The 22,531-nt window shown below is 42.0% G+C and overlaps 3 protein-coding genes across 7 annotated transcripts; 1 reads left to right on the top strand and 2 right to left on the bottom strand.

The window, feature by feature from the left end:
• Nucleotides 1–1,769: 1,769 nt before the first annotated feature.
• On the bottom strand, nucleotides 1,770–4,066 carry LOC147249483 (transmembrane protein 69-like). Its single transcript, XM_086223809.1, has 3 exons — nucleotides 3,929–4,066; nucleotides 2,894–2,938; nucleotides 1,770–2,803 (listed from the first exon to the last, which is right to left on the bottom strand). Exons 2-3 carry the CDS (start codon nucleotides 2,936–2,938, stop codon nucleotides 2,042–2,044), a joined length of 807 nt encoding a protein of 268 aa, XP_086079935.1. The 5' UTR covers nucleotides 3,929–4,066; the 3' UTR covers nucleotides 1,770–2,041.
• A 750-nt stretch (nucleotides 4,067–4,816) lies between these two features.
• On the bottom strand, nucleotides 4,817–11,750 carry tm4sf4 (transmembrane 4 L six family member 4). 2 transcript variants are annotated; one of them, XM_086223461.1, is made up of 7 exons: nucleotides 11,461–11,750; nucleotides 10,505–10,594; nucleotides 9,634–9,834; nucleotides 8,729–8,818; nucleotides 7,418–7,563; nucleotides 5,911–6,097; nucleotides 4,817–5,324 (listed from the first exon to the last, which is right to left on the bottom strand). In XM_086223461.1, exons 3-7 carry the CDS (start codon nucleotides 9,802–9,804, stop codon nucleotides 5,307–5,309), a joined length of 612 nt encoding a protein of 203 aa, XP_086079587.1. In that variant the 5' UTR covers nucleotides 9,805–9,834; nucleotides 10,505–10,594; nucleotides 11,461–11,750; the 3' UTR covers nucleotides 4,817–5,306. The 2 variants fall into 2 exon arrangements, with proteins under 2 accessions (XP_086079587.1, XP_086079586.1); XM_086223460.1 differs by lacking the exons at nucleotides 10,505–10,594; nucleotides 11,461–11,750 and having other exon boundaries at nucleotides 4,818–5,324; nucleotides 9,634–10,083.
• LOC147249481 (uncharacterized) lies at nucleotides 11,362–22,467 on the top strand. Of its 4 annotated transcripts, none has more exons than XM_086223458.1 (12): nucleotides 11,362–11,548; nucleotides 12,200–12,353; nucleotides 12,434–12,587; nucleotides 13,428–13,634; nucleotides 14,809–14,961; nucleotides 15,037–15,124; nucleotides 15,481–15,652; nucleotides 16,642–16,798; nucleotides 17,008–17,190; nucleotides 17,482–17,566; nucleotides 18,583–18,678; nucleotides 20,614–22,467. In XM_086223458.1, exons 1-12 carry the CDS (start codon nucleotides 11,449–11,451, stop codon nucleotides 20,622–20,624), a joined length of 1,560 nt encoding a protein of 519 aa, XP_086079584.1. In that variant the 5' UTR covers nucleotides 11,362–11,448; the 3' UTR covers nucleotides 20,625–22,467. The 4 variants fall into 4 exon arrangements, with proteins under 4 accessions (XP_086079584.1, XP_086079583.1, XP_086079582.1 ...); XM_086223457.1 differs by lacking the exon at nucleotides 20,614–22,467 and adding an exon at nucleotides 18,769–20,030; XM_086223456.1 differs by having other exon boundaries at nucleotides 11,363–11,548; nucleotides 19,889–22,467.
• Nucleotides 22,468–22,531: the final 64 nt, after the last annotated feature.

The following is a 22,531-nucleotide window of genomic DNA, read 5'->3' as shown; positions in this document are numbered from 1 at the left end:
CATCCACTTCTTTTATAGTCTGTACATTGTTTACAGTAACCAGAGTCAGTAGGGACTGCTGCAGATCGCAGAGGTTTCCTGCAGGACTTTGTTGAAGCTCCTGAGCCACCGTGGAAGACGGTACTAACATCAGGCTTGTGGTGATGATTTCACCCTCCTTGTTTGCAACTATGTGAAGTTTATCCAAAGCTGTAAATGCACTGTCAGTGGTGGGGCACAATTCAGCTCATCTGACTTTTAGTGAAATCAAACACGGAGGTAAGATATTAAAAATTTGAAAAACAAAAAACAACAACATCTGGAGAGGTTAGTTTTGTATTCAGTCTATTTTTCCTTTGTTTAATTGTTGATTTGAATAGAAATGCCAGAGGTTTCATAAGGCATTTTAAGTTTGGGTCCCTGTTACAGGAAATGTGTCATGTGTTCCTCTAACTGTTGAACAAAAAGCACCTTGCACCAAATCAAGCCATCACCTGTTGAAGCAGAATATCTGCTGTACTAAGCTTTGGTTATTATACTTCTGCTTCCTTTTTACCAACCAAAGTAGACCGGCCGAACTCGGAAACACGCGGTCTTTGTTCGTTTCCTGTCAGACACCTTTTTATACCCTGCCAAACGTACCTTCTGAGTGCTGACATGTTTCACTTAAAAAAAACCTGAGGAAACTTTTTTTTGAAGTGCAATCCTGTATTTACACATTGGTCATACATATTGGTTCATGTTTGAGACAAGTATGTCCTTTCTTTTGGAGTTCCAGGAGAACTTCATTGTAACGAACATCTATAGTGATGCAGGAATGAGTCTTAAAAACCCAACAAGTTTGTTAGCATTTTTGAACTTCTGGTTCTATCGTCTCAAAATCAACGTGTTTTTTGATTGGGTTCTCACATGCTTGAAGTCGTGTCCTGATTTGGTACCTTTTAAGAATTACATTAACAACTCAAGACCTATGAAAAGTTTTCATTTCTGAGGTTTTTTGAAGCATAAATGTTATGTTTAGAAGTACAAAGCTAATGCTAACGAGGCTATAAACAAACCGTTCCACTGACTCTGCATGAGGACACTCTGTCCTGCAGTTTTCTTACATATTTACTGACATTTTATGCTGTCCAACACAAAAACAACTAAGCAAAAACTATCATACCTGTGTAATCCACTTACTTCAGTTATTTAACCAAAAACCCAGAGACGAGGGAACTGGACCTTCAAGGCTAACTCATTTGTGGGTTGAGGACTAATCCTGTGGTTCTCTGTTGCACTTTTTCAGTGACATTTGTCAACAAGCACTAATGTGCCTTAGGAGATTTTCCTCAGACATCTGGACTTCGCCCCTCATTTCCTTGCCTTTCTTTCCATTATTTGGTAGATTAGATGGTGTTTACATGAATAAATTTGAGTACAAAAGTGAGAGGAGCCCAGTCTTTTTCTTGTTGCATAAGTAGCTCAATGTATAAAAATCATTTTTTAAAAGTGGAAAATGTGCTCAGTAAAATCCTATTTATTCCAGACCGTACGAGCTTTCACTGAAGAGCCATGTGTGGCGTGTATAGTTAGCCCCTTTTAAATCCAGATTACTCCACTTCCATGTTACGTAACGTAGATGTCAGCACTCCTGGTTTAGGATGACTTACCCTGCTCTCAGAGGATGTGCTGAACTAAAGAAGGGAGAGAAAAGGAAACAGCACTTCGAGCTGAACACCTTGGAAGTACGGGACTTGATCAACTTCTAAACTGGCAACAACTACTAGAAAAATAATTTCAAGTCGAACCAGCATGAATAAAAGAACATTTATTTGATAGTCACTGATTGCGTTCCACATGGGTTAATTTTGTTTAGCTCTTGTAAAGCCCATTTTGGCGATTCTCACTCACACTAACAAGCTAATAAGAAAAGCTTTCAATGATGAGGGTGCAAACAAAATGTTCTGCTTCTTCAGAAGTGAGATGATTGCATCAACTGCATCAGAAAAACAACACTGAACAGGAAGTTTGGCATTGGATCCCCAAAATGACAGTGTCGAACAGATTTGAATACTTTTAATCAGTAAAGCGTCTTTTCTGGATAAAAGCCCTGTAATACTAGTGTTCCAACTAGAGACAAAAATGCCACGAGGGTCAGGACGGAGCGTAGGGCCTTAAACCAGCTGGGGTAGGTTGGCAGCAGAGACAGATCATAGTGAAGTGACACTCCAAGTCCCAAGATAATCATCATGGCTGAGGGAAGGATGTCGCCAGTCAACAGCATGGCCACCCAGGCTAGCAGGGAGGGAACCACACTGTTACATAAGTTTATCCAGTCAGGTTTGGCTGGGCTGCTCTCAGGAAGCGCAAACCCCCAGCGAACTCCACCCAGGAAAGAAAGGATGGAGGCACCGTAAGCTACCTGGGCATAGGCTAGCTGTGGGTAGTAGGTTTCAATCACACCCATGAACAGAGGGGGAAACACAAAGGGGATGAGGCCCGCAAACCCCAGGACCAGGGCTGGTTTGGGAGCATTCCAGAGATCCTTCATGTCATAGCGCAGCAAATCCAGCTCTCGGGGTGGAGGTTCAGGCAGCGGCCGCTTCTTCAGCCTCACAGCAGAGGAGTGAAAATGACAGTTCTTTATCAAAAAAGCAGCAGCAGGATTCCTGGGGAAGGTCGCAGGCCTCAAGAACCCATGGACTGCAGCGGAACGTCTTTCTCTTACAGTTGCAGCCCTTTCTGTAGACCAACAGGTCCCCCAGGAGCCAGGACCACCATCAGGAGCTCCAGCCACAACAGATGTCCAGCATCTTTGTTGGGGACCTGCCCAGTGCAAAACCTAACATACACACATATTCACATTTGATCAAATTTAAGAGGTTTAATCTTTTAGAATAAGAATGTTGCAAAATCCCCAATGGCCCATTACCTTCTGGGCAGTTACGGAGCTTCTTCTTAATATAAAAGAGAGCATCTGAAGAGAAATGGAAGCAACGATTATGACATGCAGATCGAACACACTCAAATAATCGAGGACAACACGGAATGTAAATGTACAGTTTGAATTAAACCAACATTCATATGGTTGTGCCTGACTACTACCTTCAACAAGTTTTCATCTCTAGGCTCACCCTGTCACGTTTGTTACTGCCTCCTTGTTTTTCATCACTTGCAGATAACTTACATATTTTTCTTGATGTAACTCATTCCCTCAATATATTAACTTGTCCACATGCTTGGATTAAATAGGAGGAGCAAGTAATTGTCTCCATCTCACGATAGGTAATACCCTGTAATTGCGAGTTGATTCGTCTGGTTATCACTGGATAATGGCATAATCAATCTTTTTTCACATCTTGGTACTAAAACTGAAATCCTCACTGCATCATTATATGCAACTTGCTGTCTTTGTGAGCTTGACATTTTATAGCATGACCAAAGCTGTGCTCTGTACAGTGGTGTGCAATTAGCACGAAACAAGGCCCCTTTTACATTGACAGAACACACGCCGAATTTGCGTGCGATAGTGTTAGCTTGTGCATACAACTACGTCATTGTCTGTAAATATCATCATCATTCGCCATCTGGTCTGTACTAATGTGCCTATAGGTATTTAGCATAAAAAAAAACATGGAATGCAAGTAAAGCACTCTCGGCTTCCATACTTGTGGGCTACAAGATCGAGGGCAGAAGTTGCACGTCGTGACCTTTAAATAATTTACTTGAGGGAACGAATTATATCTTTTGGCCACAAAACAACTCTATTTCGTCCCCCTAACTAACAGGTGCAACGAGGCTTGACAGGAATCCGTTTAACTCACTACCGATGAGAGAGGGGGACGCGCTAGCTTGTCAAGAGGCAGCAAAAACAAGCATTACTCGAAAATAACGGAGGCCTGTTTCAACCCTAAAATAACCCGAAAACCTTCAAACAACGTCCAGACACACTTGACAGTCAACTTACCTCTGCTTCAGGGTGAAATGTTCATATTAAACCCAACTATTTTCTTCCGAGGTCAGTCAGTAGTTAGCGAGCTCTGTAGCACAGTCGTCGGTGCGCAGTTTTACACCTTCCGTGCGAACAAAAGGGGCGAGCATGTATTTTGTTCCGCTATAAAACGAGTCAAAACCAAAGAGAGCAACCATGATAATTTCGAAAATTCCCCCCAAAATTAAACAGTCCTTGTTGTTGGCCTATTGTGTTAAAAAAAAAATCAAGAATGAAATTCCTTGAATATCCATATTTTTAGTTACACTTTTAGTTGAAGATAATGGAAAGGTATTTACTGGTACATATGATTTCCTGGTGAGACAGCACAAAGAGTTGCTGAGTAATGGAAGGTTAGGATTGGTAATAGTTGTGTTTTCATCAGTTAAAAAATCCTCAGACACACCTGATGTGTCATTACATCAGATTTTACAGGAGGGAGGAAAGAAGATGTGGTATTGAACATGTTCTTGTTCATGAATAGTATATTCAAATGCCCTAAACTCTCTGATGATGGGCCTGTCATGATGGCTTCACCAGATGTAAAACTATCCGTAGTCAGAAAACTACTGATTGTAGAAGAAGAAGAAGAAAAAAAACAACATTACCTGATCACAGTGTGAAAAGAAAGTCATATTTTATATCTACTATTTTATGAAGTTTAGTGCTCCAAACTGTGGCTGAATACTGACAGGACAATATAGCTATCAGTAACCATGTCTGTAGTGTGGGTTAATGGACGTTTAGCAACCATGCCATCATGTGGAAATTAAAATGTAAGAAATGTAATATTTGGTCACAGTCATTGACAAAACGTGGAATTTGTTGCACTGAAGACTACATTTGATTCAAACGTCAACCAAGATGTTTTAATGAAGAAACAGGTACTTTATGAGCTATAACACCAAAATACACAGCAGGGGGCAGTCATGCAACAGAAATGTAGTCTATAACCCCTCTACAAGTTTGGCCGTATTACTTTAGATAATAAAACATAACATTAACATTAAAGCAATCTCTTGATTGTTTCCTCAAGGTCTCACATCATTTTCACGATCTACTGTATATTTAAGGTCTCAAATCATTATAGCTTTCCAAAAAAAAATGCAAACAAATACAGTAGAGTAAAATCTATGTGCCAGCAGATGCAAATCCAGATTTAAACATCAAAACACGGAGTCATTAAGTGTTAGCTAAACCAGCTCGGTTGTTTTATCAGTGCTGTCGGACAACTCACACTTGTGTCAAAACTTTAAAACTACAGAAACTTAATCAAGAAACTGACATCCTCTAAAACCAGAATAAATACAGGGAAAAACATCCATCCTCAGATTCTTGCAGACATTAGAAGTTCTCAGACGGCTCCATCGCTCTGAAAGGCAAACATCATTAATATTTTCAAGTGTATCCTCCAAAAATGCAATCTATTCTTGTTCACGAATACAAATCCTCAGTTCCATAGCTAAAGCTCTGCTGAGTCAAGATCACATTTTTTAAAATACTGTAGCTGAAGCTTTCAGTACGTGTGTCTGATCGGTGCCACTTCCCTAAATTTACCCCTGGCAAGGAGAGCTTGTTTTCAGGTGTGCTTGAATCATATTGCATCCCTTCATGTAAATTCCAAATATGATGAGGTTTCACCTCCCTCTCTCTCTACAGAGAATACAAACACACTCCAACATGTCGTTGCTGCCTCCAGCTTAAATCAGGGCCTGGGCAAAAATATGCCAGGGGTCAAAGTTCGCCTTGGTAGTGGTTTGATGAGTGATTTCTAGTTCTCCAACAATATTTATTTGTAATTGGGTTTGTATTTTTCTTTATTTCTTTCATGTAAAAAACATCTGTTTATCTTTTTTTTGGAAAAATTCAATAAAAATGGAGGCATCCCCTGTAACCAATCCTTTTTTTACTACAACTCAACTGCAGTGAATGTTTCTCATCTCAGAGCTGATACTGACCCCTCCACAGCAGCCGCAGCAGTCGCCACACAGAGCTCCCAGCAGGCCGTTCACCACCTGCACAGCACACAGCGCCACCTGGATTAAACCCACCACCAGCAGCACTGAGAACAGGGAGAGGTGCCACGAAACCACGCCATCCGGCTTTAAACACAGTGACCAGATGGTCCTGTTGGACAGGTAGTCGCTGGAGAGGGAGGCAGAGATTGAGGGGTTATTTTGTTAGTAAAGTAGCAGGCTGGGTGGTGAGTCGATCCAGGCTCCTCCAAACTCTTGAGGCGTAAGTAACGAGTTAGGGGGCATCTTTGACCCCTTTTACCTTTTCTCAGTCTGTATTCACTCAGTAATTGTTTGAAGTAGGTTTGGTGCCATGCAGCAAGCACTGACACACCAGAAATCAGTGGTTGAAAGATTTCAGTGGCTGAGAGGCACATCTGGTTGAGAATGGGTCTGATAACAGAATTAAATAAAGTGAGATGTCACCCCTGCAGTGTGATCAAGTCCAGAACACTGTCAAGGCAATGGCAAGCTGAGAGTGTGTGTGTGTGTGTGTGGTGTGTTGCTGCATAAATGTTTATATGTAAGGACCTTGGACTGTGGTTGAAAACTCTCAGTGGAACAGTGCCAGGCCAGGAGTTTTCTACATTGAGTGGCCTTCAGGGGAGTCCAGGGCTTGTGTGCATTTCCAGCTTGGTTGTTAGAAACTTGATTACTCAGCAATAACACCAATACTTTGATTAAAACCTGAATTCATGTAAACTACATACCCACTGAATTACATTTTCAGCCTGAGTGAGCATAAAACTGTCCAATCTCACAGAATTGGAGCTCATGGATTTGGAATTTGTTTTTAAAAATGTAAAAAGTGCATCAGTAAAACAAATGAAATGCAGTAAATACTCGAAGAACACCCTCAATCCATCCATCCATTTTCTTCCACTTATCCTTTTAAGAGTCACAGGGGGTGGAGCCTATCCCAGCAGCTTTCGGGCGAGAGGCGGGGTTCGCCCTGGACAGGTCACCAGTCCATGGCAGGGCCAACACATAGAGACAGACAACCATTCACACTCACAGCCACACCTACGGTCAATTTAGAGTCTGGATTAACCTGGTCCCTCTTGATGTCTTTGGACTGTGGGAGGAAGCCGGAGTACCGGAGAGAACCCACACAGGAACAGGGAGAACATGCAGACTCACACAGAAAGATCCCTGTTCCCGAGCTGGGACTTGAACCCAGAACCTTCTTGCTGTGAGGTGACAGTGCTGACCACTGCTCCACTGTACTGCCCCCTAAGAACAACCTTCTTTTTTTGGTAAATGGATTTGAAACTATTTTTAAACATTTAAATCTTCATTTCTTACTGAAGTGAAATGATAATGTGCAATGTCAACTTATTACAACATTCTCTTGATGCTACTGATATGTGAAGGAAGCTCCATGCTTATACATAATGCAAAATAATTAGCAGTGGTTTTAACAACTTGACTTCATAGTTCTGGTTCTCACCCATCAGAGAAGGGGTAGGTCCACTGGTCTGTGCCGTTTGTGGCAACAAGACACTGGGGTCCATGGTTTATGGCAAGAGACGAAACTATGACTGAGTAACCGGCCCCCATGATACCAACGGCTGCAAACAGTATGGAACTCAGCATCTATGAAGAGAGAGAGAGAGAGAGAGAGAGAGAGAGAGAGAGAGAGAGAGAGAGAGAGAGAGAGAGAGAGAGAGAGAGAGAGAGAAAACGAGAGAGGAGAGATTCTTTTACAATATTGAGATTATTGAGATTAATTTCTCAAACAATGATAATGGTTGAGTTTTAGTATGCAGAAACGAGGTTGAAGTTCATGAACAGAGCCTGAGCAACGCAGAGCTTGTGTGTGTGTGTGTGTGTGTGTGTGTGTGTGTGTGTGTGTATGTCAATCTGATAGACTTTTGTTTGCTGATTCTTTCCTGGGCCTCCACACACACTTACACACCTACACACTGAATTATTGATCAATATGTGTGTCTGAAGCAGCACAATACCAGCTCTGTATGAGAGTCATGTGAAACTCCCCTCACAGCAGTGTCGCCTTCATTTGTGTGAGAATACACGCTTTAACGTGTGTGTATGCCATTATTTCTCTGTGTACCTTCTGTGGTTGTTTGAATAGAGATGGTACACTTACTAGCAGACATAAAACTCTGACGAATCCCAAACCTTAATCATATTCAGTTGTTCATATGACAGGTTTTTTTTTTCATATTTTACAATTTTTTACAAAAATGACTCATAATTAGTTTACTTTAGCAGTTGATTAAGCTGCGTCTTGTTTTTTTGTTTGTCTTTTCATTTGTCTTGAGGATTATGCAAAAAACACCGACTGTAGGTGATTGGAGCCTTTATTCTACGATAGCGATGCTAAATGTTTGCTGCACTCTTTGTGAAAGCATCAAAAATTATATCTTTGTGTTCTGCATGAAAATACAGTTCATCAGCGTTAGTAAGAAGCCCTCTAGTGGTGGGCAGAGATCAGAATATGTGTCACTGGATAGGATCTAAAAAGAAAAAGGCTTGGAAAACATTGCAAGAAACTGCTTGTAAGCCGAAATCCATTAGAAACAGCGAATGGGATTTCGTAATTTGATTTTAATTTGAGTTTTTTTTTTTTTTTTAAAGAAAACATTCAAGTGCATGTGACACATCATTCAATACAGAGCCAACATCTTGGGACCGTTAAATTAATTCAATGGGGCAAATTTGTATCATTATCCAACATGCAAGCATTACAGTTGTAAGTAATCATTTTTTTAGGATGGGAAGTGAAACACATCCTCACCGCAAATCTCCGCCCACAGCTTTCATTGCCACAGCAACCGCAGCAGTCATTATTCTTCAGACCCAGGAAGACCAGAGCAGGGAAGATCATCTGTCATCCATACACACATGTGTGCGCGTGCGCACACACACACACACACACACACACACACACACACACACACACACACAAACACGCATGTTTGCTTTCTTTAACAGCTTTCATGTCATGTGATCCAGGGATTCCAAATCTTAGTGCGAGGCTCGAACTATAGGACACACCTTTTCTTTAATTTCATTTAACCACTTCCTATATTTCTTTTAAATGTTTTCAAGTTGTGAGTTTCATCATTTAACCCAGACAAAAGTCAGACTTTACACGTGTAGCAAGTACTGAGGGCCCATGGTTGTGCCTCCACCCCACAGTCAATACCCACGACCAATATTCAGAACAATGTAGTCGCCTCTAATAGTTGTACATTCATTGAAGTTCCTCCAGTTTGTCAAATTCATGCCAAAGGTGCCAGTCAAGTCATGTGAAGGTCTCAAGAACACCCATGACATCACATGCTGCTTCACATTGTTATCAATTTCTTGAACTTGTTTTATTTCTTATATATCTGGGGTGAACAGCAGTGTTTTTCAGATACTCAGTTTGACTTTCGATCATGTGTTTTGCTTTGTACGGCGTTGACAGACTCCATGCAAAGTCCACCAGGACAAAACACCTGTTTTATCATTCACTATAAGGTTGAAATCATAAAAAAAAGAACAAAAAAGACTTCCATTAAGTATGCAGTGTGTATCTTTCACTCTGTGATTTCAGGTATCCAAATATTGTATGCTGAACTGCATTAATTCCATACAGCTGTACTCAGTAAGTACTTTTGTTGTGGTGTAACCACGTTGTAATTGAAACACACTCACCAACACTCCTGATCCCAGAATTCCTCCAAAGAACCACACCTGCTCCGTGATGTGCTCGCTCTCCACATGATTTCCACCAGGAAAGAAGAGCAGGATATTACACAGCACACATATAACGGCCAGAGGCATCAGACTGATCCCTAAACACTTAGCGAAGCTGCCCGAACACATCCTGACACTGACGGGTCAACTGCCTCTGATCTTGGGTTAGACAAAAAAAAAAAAAACTGAAGTGAAAAACTCGATAAATTATCTTACACTTTGTCCCCTCTGAGTAGATCTAGTTCTAAAAATCTGCTGGGAAAAAAAAATACAGGCACTGCAGGATTCTGGAAACGCTTTATAATAAAAGTGTCCCTACACCTGGTTTTGCTTGGTTGTTTCCTCTGAAAGTTCTGCCGAGTTCACCGGAATGTCTGGATGATGTTGTCTGTCACACCTTTCCTGCATCTGAGAGTAGTTGATGCTACACTGATGCCTTTATAGACCCCCCCCCACGCGCGCGCGCACACACACACACACACACACACACACACACACACACACACACACACACACCTCCAGCCTATCCTGCAGTGTGATGTCACTGCTTCAATTTTTACAACAGCTACCTGTAACGGCATCACACGCACATGCAAAAATACACACACACATAAACACTTATGGACAAGCTTCATGCAGACACACACACACACACACACACACACACACACACACACACACACACAGCAAGTCACTGATGCAGGATCATATCTGTGTCCACTGAGAGAGCAGTGAAGATACAGTGGTTAATGTTCTACTGTTTGTGTACAATAGGAAGTGACAGACATTTGGTCGATACAGTGGGCCCTCGCCACTGATCTCAACCTACCAAAGTTGTAGTGATTCACTTGGAAAATATCTCCTTTCCTCAGGATTGTCTCCTTATTTATCCAAGCTGGGGTGCGTCTAACATCAGTACCTAAGGATGATCAAACAGTGGAGCGCGATGATTTTAACAATTCTTAAGAATACAAAAGGCGTGTCTCATTAAGTGCAGGGAATCGTAATTCCTGTTTCCACATGTGAATCAGCATAAGATTGTCCATTATAAGCAATTGCAACTCATCCCAGCTTTCTGACTGCCATATTCCTAAACACCTGCACGTGTTCTGACCACCTTTTTTCACCGTCATAAAAGTGGACAACAGTGCCACCCTGGATTATATTACTTTTACCGCTGAAATGTTGAAATACTGCAATATCTGTGGTTATTTTTGTCATAAGGACCAAATATTATCTACAACTATTATCACAGTGTGGAGCGCTAACATTCATCAGGTTTCACAGGGCGAGCAGCCTCATGACCCCTAATATGTATTTTTTTTTAAGTTTAATAGGCCCACAAATGGCAACTAATTCGTTTTAGCCTTCACTTAGGCAACACGGATAAAGGGAATTAGAATATTCCTGTTTGTAATTACATGGAACAATTCACTGATAGTAATGCAAACGCCACCCGCTGATAAGGATGTGATTGACAGCTATGGAACAGTAAGGGATCTTTGGTGAGACTCTGAAGGTTAAAATTGAATGTGACCAGAAGTTTTATCATTCTTAACATGATTAAAAAAAAGTTTTAAATTACTGATGGGCCTTTTTTATGGGATTTCCGAAACATGACCTCTGCTGCTGGAAAAGGAACGACCACCGATGCGATCAACATTCGTTTAATCAGTGGTTGAGGCACACGCAATCGATGCCCGATAAGCCGATCAGAACATTGACGACCCAAATACGCGGGTTTAGTTGGGTTCACTCCCCGATATTAAAAGCATGAGCACGGACCTGATGTTCTCCTCTCGTCGCTCACCGGTGGTGTGTTCACGCGGCTGTGTGGCGTCCAGCCAGCCGTTAGCCTCGAGCGTTGGACTGGGTGAGTGACAGTTGCCACGGAGCTCCAAGTTAGGCAGCAAAATGACAACCTTCCACCTCACGTCGCCCCTTTTACATTTTAGCTAACGAAAACATAAAAGTGTCGATACGTGTTTGAGAACAAGGCAGTGGAAATCCACACCGATTTAGTAACGACAGCTTGAGAGCCAAACTGGGGGTTTCTCAAAACTTTCTCGGGCGCAGGACTCGTGATGATTTCCCACACCCCCATCTGAAGTGTTTTTTGCCAGGGCCCTGATCCTCAAATACTGGCTATTCAGATGTTATATAAGCAACACAAGACCCTCAAAAAATATCATTAATACATGCAAAATTTTACTGGGATTTTAAAAATGTAAATGCTCTTTTTTGTACATTTTTTTTTTAAATTAATGATTAAATTTAGTAATTTTGTTGTCGTTTCAAAGTTTTATTGTGATGCAGGTTTCGCATTCTAGCATTTATTTGATTTTTCCGTTGATTTTTTCATTGCTGCTTGAGTTCCTTGTAAACAAACTTGGGACCAGGTTGTCACATGACGGAAGCTGAGGTGTTCATGGCGTTTCAGAGGCATCCAAGAAGTTCCACAGGGACTCCCTCCCTCTGTTATTTATAGTTCATTTGCACTGATGAGTCATGTCTTGCGGTCCAGACGTTCTGAAGCGTGGAGGTAACGCGGCAGATGCTGCAGTTGCCATAGCAGCAGCGCTGGCGGTTACCGAGCCGTGCAGCACTGGACCTGGTGGGGATGCATTCTGTCTTTTCTACAACGGAAGCACCGGAGAGATCAGAGGGATTAACGGCAGGTACACACTCATCTTAACCTTGACTTTAGTAGCACTCATACAGACTGAAAAACCTGAACATCTCCTCTCTCTCTCCTCAGTGGTCGTTCGCCCAGAGCTCAGACCCTGGACTTCCTGGAAGGCCGTGGTTACAGTGCTGAAGCCCCTCCTTCAGTGTTCCACGTGTTGAATGTTACAGTACCAGGAGCCCCTGCGTGCTGGTGTGATACCGTACAGCTCTTTGGTAGTCACAAGGTTTGACTGTGTCCATCTCTGTGGAACTTTTGTGTGAAGGTGGATGTTTTATGGAAGGGATTTTTTTGTTGGTTTTATGGATAATCATTTACATGAAAATGTAAATGTGTAAGCACAGGTTTTCGTTTAACCATTGTGACATGTGAAAATGGTGTGAACTTATTAGCAGAACTGCTCCGCAGTCATATCCTTCACACGTATATGTGAAATAAAACGACTGTTGTGATACAGTTTTGCTGCGAGGTTTAAATCAAAGATGGAAACCAGGGATGGAAAATGAAATTAAGCAATTTCGATGTTGTCTTTAGGCAGGATTCATCCCAACTAAAACATTTTTTTTTTAAATTCAAATATCTGCAAAAGAACTTGTGAAAGAAATACTGAGTGTAAACATTATGCATTTGTGGTTTGTGTGTGTGTGTTTTAGACATTGTGGTCCTGATGACAGGATGCATCAAGGGAATACCTGTTATACACCAAAGAATCAGGGTGCAAAGGGTCATGAAGAGAAATGTGCTGGTAAAAATGCGTATGAACCTTAAAGGTCACACAAAGCCACGTTTCCTCTCCAACTGATGGTTTCATTGCGGGATATTAAAAAAACAACAACAACAAACATATCAAGCCAGAGTTGCCTGCAGTAAATGCACACTAGTTCACAATGTTTCCTCTCATTTGATCGAAAAAGATTTTTTAGTTAATTTGGAAAAATCCTGGTAGGAAAAGACAAATTAGCCAGAGTTTCCACATAGTTCTTTTCAAAACAATGACTCACACTTCCTGCTCGGGGGGCTTTCCTGTGAGGTAATAAGCATGTGTTTCCTCTCCCTGTTTCCCTAGCTGTCCTTGCTGGAGGTGCTGAGTGGGGCAGTGGAACTGGCTGAGGTGGGGTTTCCTGTTGCCGAGGTAACAGCTCACCACTGGGAACACTGGGTGGCAGCCCTGCGAGAGGCTGGGAAGGATTTAGCTGGAGACCTGCTGATTGAGGGTTGTGCCCCCAAACCCGGACAGGTGTTCAGAAACCCGGCCCTGGCCCGGACCCTGAAGGTAAATCCTTGAAACTAAGCTGCGACTGTACCAGACAGAATTCTTAGCTTAACACAACACGAACAAAAAAAAATAAACCATGTAGAATAAATGAATCATTTTTTCAAACAAACTTGAGAATAAACTACTTTAAAAGTAGCAAATCCACCAGTGAATGTCTGGAAATATTTTATTTTTTATACTTTGATCGAATTTTTCATAAAAAAGGCCCATACAACATTTTCTGAAACACAAATTGGAAAAAAAATAACAAAAAAATCCTCCCACAATTTTAAATTAATAAAAAAACAAACAAACACCAACTTGATCCCCCATCTTCACAAAAAGGCAGTGGGTTCCTCCTTGGGCTGCTGCACATCCTTCCATATAATTATTGATATGTTTGCGTATTCCAGTTAATCACCGGTTAAAGTTTTAACCTCCTTACCATAGGTAATAAATGTAACCAAAATAGTTTCTACAGAACCGTGTCCATCACAAGTCAAACTGAGGTTCCACTGTCACACTGTGGAAACCATAATATCCTCAAGAGATAATTCAGAGTTTGACAGAAGTTATTAGGGGACACAATAAAACCCATATACAATATTCTTTGAGGTTTAATGTACAGTAGATGTGTCAATAGAATTCCCCACAGAGCGCAGTTTCAGTGAGGTGGCACATATTTTACAGGTCACCGCATTTCCTGTCCCTGATGAGAAGGTGTGAAGGCAGTGTAACATTCATAAAACCCATTCTTATTCTTTAGTTTCCGGGGGTGACACATCAATGGAACGTCTGTGTGTGTGTGTGTGTGTGTGTGTGTCACCACCAAAGAATGGAGACTGTATGTGTGCTGCGTTAGATAGTCATGCAGCGATTGATGCCCGACTACATAAATGTCAGAAGTAATAATACACACACACACACACACACACACACACACACACACACACACACACACTCCTGACAGGAAAACAATAGCAATGACCTCAGCCTCATTGTTGGATGGTTTTCTTGGCATCATCACGGTCATTCCTCGGTGGTGACGGCGGTGTGTGTTCCTTCCCACATTCAGACCCACACCCTCCTGTTCATTCAATAATATTGATCGGCCTGACGATATGAATGGTTGACCCATCACCCACAACCCTCATGTGCCCTCTTATCAGCTGTTTGACTGGTGTGTCTCCAGGAGCTGGGTCAGCATGGTAAACCAGCTTTCTACCAGGGCAGAGTGGCTCGAGCCATCATCGACGTCATCAGCCAACATGGAGGCGTGATGACCCTGGATGACCTCAGCAGCCATGACAGTGAGATCATCACCCCCATAAGCACAGAGTACAAGGTGTGGTCAGCCTGCTGAGATGCCTGTATTTCAATGAGGTTGTTGGCTGAGTGAATGACTCTGTTGTGTGTTCAGGGTGTGTGTCTGTGGGAGCCTCCACCCAACAGCCAAGGACTGGCTGCACTGCTGCTGCTCAACATCCTGGAGAACTTCCCTGTCAAAGGTAACCTCCACCACCCTGACCACACAGAGGTGTCAGTATCAGCTCTGTCTAGCAGTCACACACTTTTATTACACTCAGTGACACAAAAACAGCTCATCACTTCTCAGTACTTCATCAGAGTAACCTGGAAGTGAACTAAATGAATTAAAGTGGCTAAGAGGAGCTAAGAAGGAGCTATGCGTTTGGACTCCATCAGGGTCTGGGAGATGTCCTCCATTCTCCATGGACATGTCAAGATGGGGAAGTTGTCCCAGAAGCCCCACAAACAAACATGGAAGTTTTACTAATCTGTGTGAAAATTAATGCTTTGTTGTATATGTGTGTGTGTGTGTGTGTGTGTGTGTGTGTGTCTGCAGCTTTAGGCCATAACAGCGTAGACTACATCCATGTTTTGGTGGAGGCTGCTCGTTTGGCACTAACAGACTCTATGCGTTACTTGGGTGATCCTGACCATGTGACCGTACCTCTGCAAACCTTGCTAGACAAGAGCTACAGCCAACAGCGAGCCCAGAGCGTCAGCATGGACAGGTGTGTGTTTGCATGCACATTTGTGTATGTGTGTGTGTGTGTGTGTCTGTTAATACCAGTATGTACCAATCAGGTTCTGTTGATTTTAGATAGGACTGTAGACTCTAACTTCACCCCCCCCCCACCTCCAAACCTGTGCATCCATCTGTGGTCCCTCCTCCACTGCCCTGTGTGTGTGAGAGAGAGAGAGAGAGAGCGAGAGAGCGCGAGCTTGTTCAACTATATTTGTGAGGTCTTATGTGCCTTGTGTTTCGTTGTCTCCAAAATGCTGGATTCCACAAGTTTAGACTTAGACGGTCGTTTGAGGGTGGAGACTTGGTTTAAGGGTTGTTTTCATTGACTAATTTTTGACTTAAATCAATGAGGTGTCTCCATGATGTTGTCAGATGTGTGTGTGTGTGCGCGCGCGTGTGTGCGCGCGCGTGTGTGCGTGCGTGTGTGTTTATTTTGGCAAGAAGGTGTATTTAGTGGTTAATACTGTAGACTTTGAACATGAGGTCTGCAGCTGTGTGGCAGATCCAAAGAGACTCTAGAAATATAATTCATTAGAATGATTCCTTAATGTGCACACACTCTTCCACAGGCATTAGCCAAAGAACACAAATGCATATTCTTATTTATTCCATTGATTCTGTTCCACTAAAACTGAATCATCACATTTCCAACAACCCTAAACTGACAGCTACATGCCCTCAATCTCATGTTGTTTTCTGTCCCCGTAAGAAACTGGGATCTTGTAAAATTGAATCAGTTCAATCCAAGTCCACAAAAATGTGCCGGGGTTTGCAATTTTGAAAAATTCCTCTTCACTCCTGGATTTATGGGAAATGCAGTCCTACCATGAGATGGAGGTCACGTGGTGGTGTGATGAATGGCCACGATGCAAAACAGCGCACAATCATAAATGTTGTAGAAGAGATGACTAATGTGAAAGAAAGAGCTCTTGATTTGTTTTTTCAGTTGTTGGTTTTGTGTGTGTTTTTTCACAGGGCCATGGAAGGGGTGGAGTCTGGCCAGATGGCAGGAAGTGACACAGTATATTTCTGTGTGATTGACAGTCAGGGGAACGCATGCACATTTGTCAACAGCACATATATGGGCTTTGGGAGTGGGCTGGTCCCAAAAGACTGTGGATTCTCACTTCAGGTTTGAAAGGTCACTCAGAGCTTGTGTGTGCATGTGAGCTCGTCATGGGTGTACAGCTCCAGAACGAGAGCAAAAATCCAGCCTGATAATAAAGAAGTAGTAGAGCATTAACGGAGTAAAGTGCAAACATATCACTGGCCAGTGATGAGACAGAAAAGGTTGACTCCTGCTTGTTCTAACGTATTCATGGCTTCTGTTTACCTTCACAGAATCGTGGTGCCAGCTTTTCCCTGCATCGTAACCACGTTAACTGTGCGGCTGGAGGCAAACGGCCCTATCACACTATAATTTCTGCTCTCCTCACTGGCTCTGCAACCGAATCACAAAAACCACAACTGCTTGCTGCACTTGGGGTGATGGGGGCTTCCATGCAACCACAAGGACACATCCAGGTATTTGATTAGAACTGAATTCAAAGACTTCAGTAATGAAGATATATCCCCAATGTTTAATTTCGTAAATTTCGTAAAAATCTCTAATGTGAGCTTTTAGTTCCACCTGTGGGTTGTTGTCAAAGTAGAGCAGGCATGAGAGAAAATGACATCGTTATGAGTCACCCTTTTACAGATAAGGGGGGCTTCATTACCTTGAGGATTAGTCAAAATGAAAATGTAGAATTGAAAAAATGAAGACAGCCCTGATAACGGCTCTTTCTTTGGAATTGATGTTTCTTGTGTGTTTAGGTGTTGCTGAACATGTTGGAGTTTGGGATGAATCCTCAGCAAGCTCTGGATTCCCCAAGAGTCTTTGTACAGTACGACCATAAAAGTACGTCCCGCTTTCACGCGCGTGCACACTAACACACACACAAATTACTCATAAAAATCAAATTACTTTTTGCCAGCTGTGAGGAGCACTGATAAAAGTCATTGTGACTTTGTTGTGATCAAGATATATAAGCTGGTCTAATGGCTTTGTATCAGTAAAAGATTAAAGAGAAAACAACACAATTTCAGAATGACCAAAAAATGATCTCGCGTTTGTCACAAGGTTGTAATCATAGAGGAAATCATCCTCTCGGCACCCTTCAAGCAAGCGACTCTGTCAGGTCCCACACAGAAAGTAGAGTGTTGTTATTAATGTGATTTGTCTTCTCTCATAATGTTTTAATGTAGCAGTAATGACTCAGCTGGCAGGCCTCCTGTCTGCTCCCTGCCTGTAGAAAGAGCACTTTGGCATGAAGCAATGCCGTGTAAGCTGTTTGCTGTATCGTGCACATCTTATCTTTAAATGGTGGTTAAGGTGAAGCTTCACCAAAAAAGTAATTTTTGGTTTACAAATAATCACAAATAATTGTTGGGCTCACAAGGATGTTTCTTTTCCTCCTCTTTACTTCTTTGTGACTCCAGAATGCAGAAAGAGCCGGCCACTTATATTCGGCTTGAAGTGTTGTTACTTTTACAAAATGTTGGTGGAATACTGAGAATGCAGTTGAATAAAGATGTTGATTATACCCTTGACAGTTTGTAAACCTTCATTTTGGTTCTGCTTTCCCATTGTTAGCTGCCTGTTGTTAGCAGCTCCAGGCTAAACACGTTGCTAGCTTTTTCTGCATTTTGGAGTTCATTCAAGACGCGTGTTTATGAGTACGTGAAAGGTACAGTCCACTTTTTGGGTGGAGAATTGTTCCGAGTCTTGATTTTGCACTTGTGCTGGTTCGCATTTGGCTGTATAAATTTGAATACATTGCAGGAAGCTTTGTGAGAGAACAGATCCTCTGTCTCATGTTTACATGAAAGATGTTTAATTGATACGATATTCTGATGTGTCATTTGTCTATTTAGATGATAATTGGTTGGTTAATCTGGAGGAGGGGATCGACCAGGAGGTGGCCAATGAACTGAGAAGACGGGGGCACCAAGTAAACTGGCCAGTCACAGGTACAGTTCCTGTTTTATTTACTGTATAGAAGGATTTGCACCAGTATGGGTCCATAAAGTACTGATAAACCTCGTTACTTCCTGTTGCAGGATCTTTTCTGGTGTTCCTCTTCCCTCGTCTGGTATCAGTGCGAGGGAAATAGATTGTTCTGTGTTTTTTTTTGGAAGACGTATGAACAAGTTTCCATTTGCTTATTGATCCTTCCACTTCGCGCCTCTTTGAAAAAGAAGAGTCTGTGTAACAGAACAAATTCCCATTACTAATCCAACCTATTCAGTTCCATGCCGCTCCTTCTTTATGGCTGTTTTTTTGAGGAAACACTCATCTACAAAAACTCTCCAGTGTTGTATCCGTTTTGCAGAACACTAATCTTTTGTTACTGTGATGATTGAAAGGCCTTCAGAGGCAGAGATTATATTCTGTGTGTGTTTATCTGTGGTAACGTTGGTTTCATATCATGTACGTGTTTATTCATTGCTTATGTCACTGCACAATATCATCTTTCCATCATCGCCAGAGTTTCTCCCAAAAACAGTGCTTGTTAGTGGGGATGTAACCATGTAAGAACTGAACACGCTTGCATCAGGGATGTAATACCGACACTCACTGGGTTTACATGCACAGTTACATTCAGAACATTTTTACTCTTCAGTTAGGTCCTTTAATCAGACTGTTGTTGTTGTCCAAGTGTACAAGAACTGTAGAAGAATCACTAGTGGAGGAGACATGGCCACCATATGCCCCACGCCATAATACCGCCTTGGCTGTGTGCTGTTCAGTTTGCATGTTAAATATGACAGCCAGTTTACAGAACCGGCCCAGGAGCTGAAGACGATTTTGGAACACATGATGCGATGTGTATACATGCTGCAGTTTATTGACCGCAAACCGCATCATTTGGGTTTATCCGACTTTGAAAAGTATGATATCAGGAGGACTATCATGTACTTTGGAAGTCCAGATTTAATCTAACACAAGAGATGGACTGTGGACTTTATTTTAGCAACATGTGCACGTACTGGCTGCTGAGTGCAGACAAAATGATTGAATTATCACCTGTGTGAAAACGGAGGAGTGTCAGCAGCTTCAACTCATGCTCTGACACTGCGTAACACCACCACCACCAACAACAACAACAAAAACGGGACTTTTCTGCTCCAGATTCAAGCTTACTAATGCCTTTCATGTATGTTTTATTCACATACACAGGGCACAAGAGGTCTCAGTTTGGGAGGGGTCAGGTCATCACCATGGGGGATTGGTGGAACCCATCTGTCAATCAAGTTGGTTCAACCAGGGTGCTGTGGGCAGGATCAGACCCCAGGGCGGATGGATGCGCTCAGGGATACTAGACATTCAAAAACTCCTCACGACTGCTCTTTAAATGGATCCGAGGGAACGACACATTTCTACGCGTGAAATTAGCAGAAGACTGTAAAGATCAGATACACACGAGTTTGTTGTGTGCATCATTTATCGATTTCTGCATTCACTTCTTTTTTCCCTTAAATTCAGAAAAACAAACAGGAAAACCTTTTCGTAAATTACAGAAAGTTAGATTAGAAACCGAAGATTTCCTTTCTCAGTTGTGAGGGTTTTTTTTTTATCTGTTTTTAAAACCTTGATTAACTTGTCTCTGATAATGGTCAATAACAAAAATGTAATTTTACCAAACGTCTTAATTCGGGTGAATAAAGATGTTAGAAACGTGTTGGGAAACAGCTCAAACACAAATCTCCAGGTGATGGTGAACTTTGAGTGCTGATCTTCTTACCGCTCCAAGCCCGTGGTGGTACCAACAGTTTACTCCCATAAAAAAACCATGTGTTTGTCAAGTAAACACAATTGTACATAATCAGCCTTAATTAACACTGCAGCAGCTTGTTAGTGGGTTCAGATTACAGTGCAGTTTATCTGGATATGTCGCATTCCAGCTGGATTTTAAAGACCCTCAGAACATGCTGGGACCCTGAAAAACACACATGCACACATGCAGTCCTTCTGGCCGTCTGACGCAGCACTACTGGGAGTCATGTCGTGCCCTAATGCCCTACATGGAGCCGCTGAGCCGTTGTGTCATTGTGACCTGCATATAAGTAAGACCAGCACTTATCGTCAGTATATATTTACTATGGCAATATACAAATTAGTCTAACATGTTATTTTCTGATCTGAATCTTCTAATCATTGCTTTTTAGAAGCATTAATCAGCAAGCTAATATCTTTACAGTTTGATATAAAAGAAATCAGATCAGGGGATTTTTAAGTCTCCTATTAGTCAAAGCCTGCAATAAAATGTCATCCACCCCCAACCCCACCCTCCTACATCAGTTATTTGTTAGGCAGTGGGCTAATTGGCCAAGCTAGCTTAATATTGCTGTTTTACATAACTTAAGAGTACATCAAATACATGAGGACACTCTGTCCTGAGTCATTTATTAGTTTTTGACTCTTGGAAAGAAGAAAAACTTCAAAATACTCCCAAAAGTACACACATTTAGGTTGTTCCACATGAAATCATCAGAATAACTAATATTGTTTCGCCTCCTTTCACTTCATCTCCCCTGAAACTGCAATTTCTTATTCACATTCGTGACATTCGAATGTTTTGTACTGACATTTTTGTGTAGTCACCAGTCACCAAAATAGCCAGTTTCACTAATTGTGGCGTGCACCCAAATTGTTTGAATGATTTACTTGTGAAAATCCATAAGATATGTCTTTCATAAGTAAAAAGATCCTTAAATTGTTGATGACAATGTATTTTGAATTGACTCAAACTGTTGAAACACTCGGAAGATCGATGAGTCTTTTTCAACTCCCTGCATGAGAATTATAAGTATTAAATATACTGGAAACATTTCTTTAATGGCAAAATTAGACTTTGCGTCTTTTACTTATTTTGTAGCAGTAAACTAATTATGTAAACAGGCTTAGCTGGTTTCATTGGGCCAGACTGTAACGACAACCCCAGCTGGTTACATCAATGCCTGTCCATAAGTCTATGGTATTTGGCTGCCCTATGACTTAAAGTTTAGCTCCTCTGGTTCATGAGAACTGGGAAGTTGGAATTTCAAGTAATCTTCCCAACACGCAGCTCGTTTTTTCAGAGTCGTCTCGAATTCAGCACAGCGTTGGAGGAGGGTGTATGCATTATGATGTCACAGTGAACTTGACCTTTGACCATTTGGATTTTTCGCCATTTTCATCCTATTAGACAGTAGTGAGAAACTTTTTGTCATAATTGCTGAATGACTTTTTGAGTTGTGGACAAAAGTGTGTGTTGTCGGGTCACGGTGACCTTGATCAGATCATCCTTGAGTCAAAGTGGGAGTCTGAGCCGGATATCACGAAATTCCCTCCAGACGTTCCATGGGATATCAAATTCAGAACAAAATGTGCCTGGAAAGCTGGTAGACTAAACGACTGACAGATAAGTTGATAGTGTGAGAAATACGAAGACCTTTAAAGATATTTTACATTACTTGGTCTGTGCGACAGTTCTCAAACAATTTTGTTCACACTGCATGGAAACAGCAAAGGGTAGCATGGCTCAGTGGTAGTGAGGCTGTCCAGCAACCAAAAGGTCGCTGGTTCAATCCTCACTTCCCCCTGTGACCATGTCCAAGTATCCTTGGGCAAGATGCTGAGCCTCTAATTGCTCCTGATGGCCCTGCGACGGACTGGTGACCCATCCAGAGTGAACCCCACCTCTCACCTAATGTCAGCTGGGACAGGCTCCCCCCCACCCGTGACCCTTCACGGATGAGCGGTATAGAAAATGGATGGATGGATGGATTGATGCACGCATGGAAACAAGGATTTGGAAAGAAGGGCATGATTATAATGTGC

This window comes from Aulostomus chinensis, chromosome 14 (assembly GCF_037954235.1).
Source record: "Aulostomus chinensis isolate RoL2024-O1b breed Wild chromosome 14, RoL_Achi_v1.0, whole genome shotgun sequence".
NCBI classification, from domain to species: Eukaryota; Metazoa; Chordata; class Actinopteri; order Syngnathiformes; family Aulostomidae; genus Aulostomus; species Aulostomus chinensis.
This window is presented reverse-complemented; position numbering and strand designations above follow the sequence as displayed.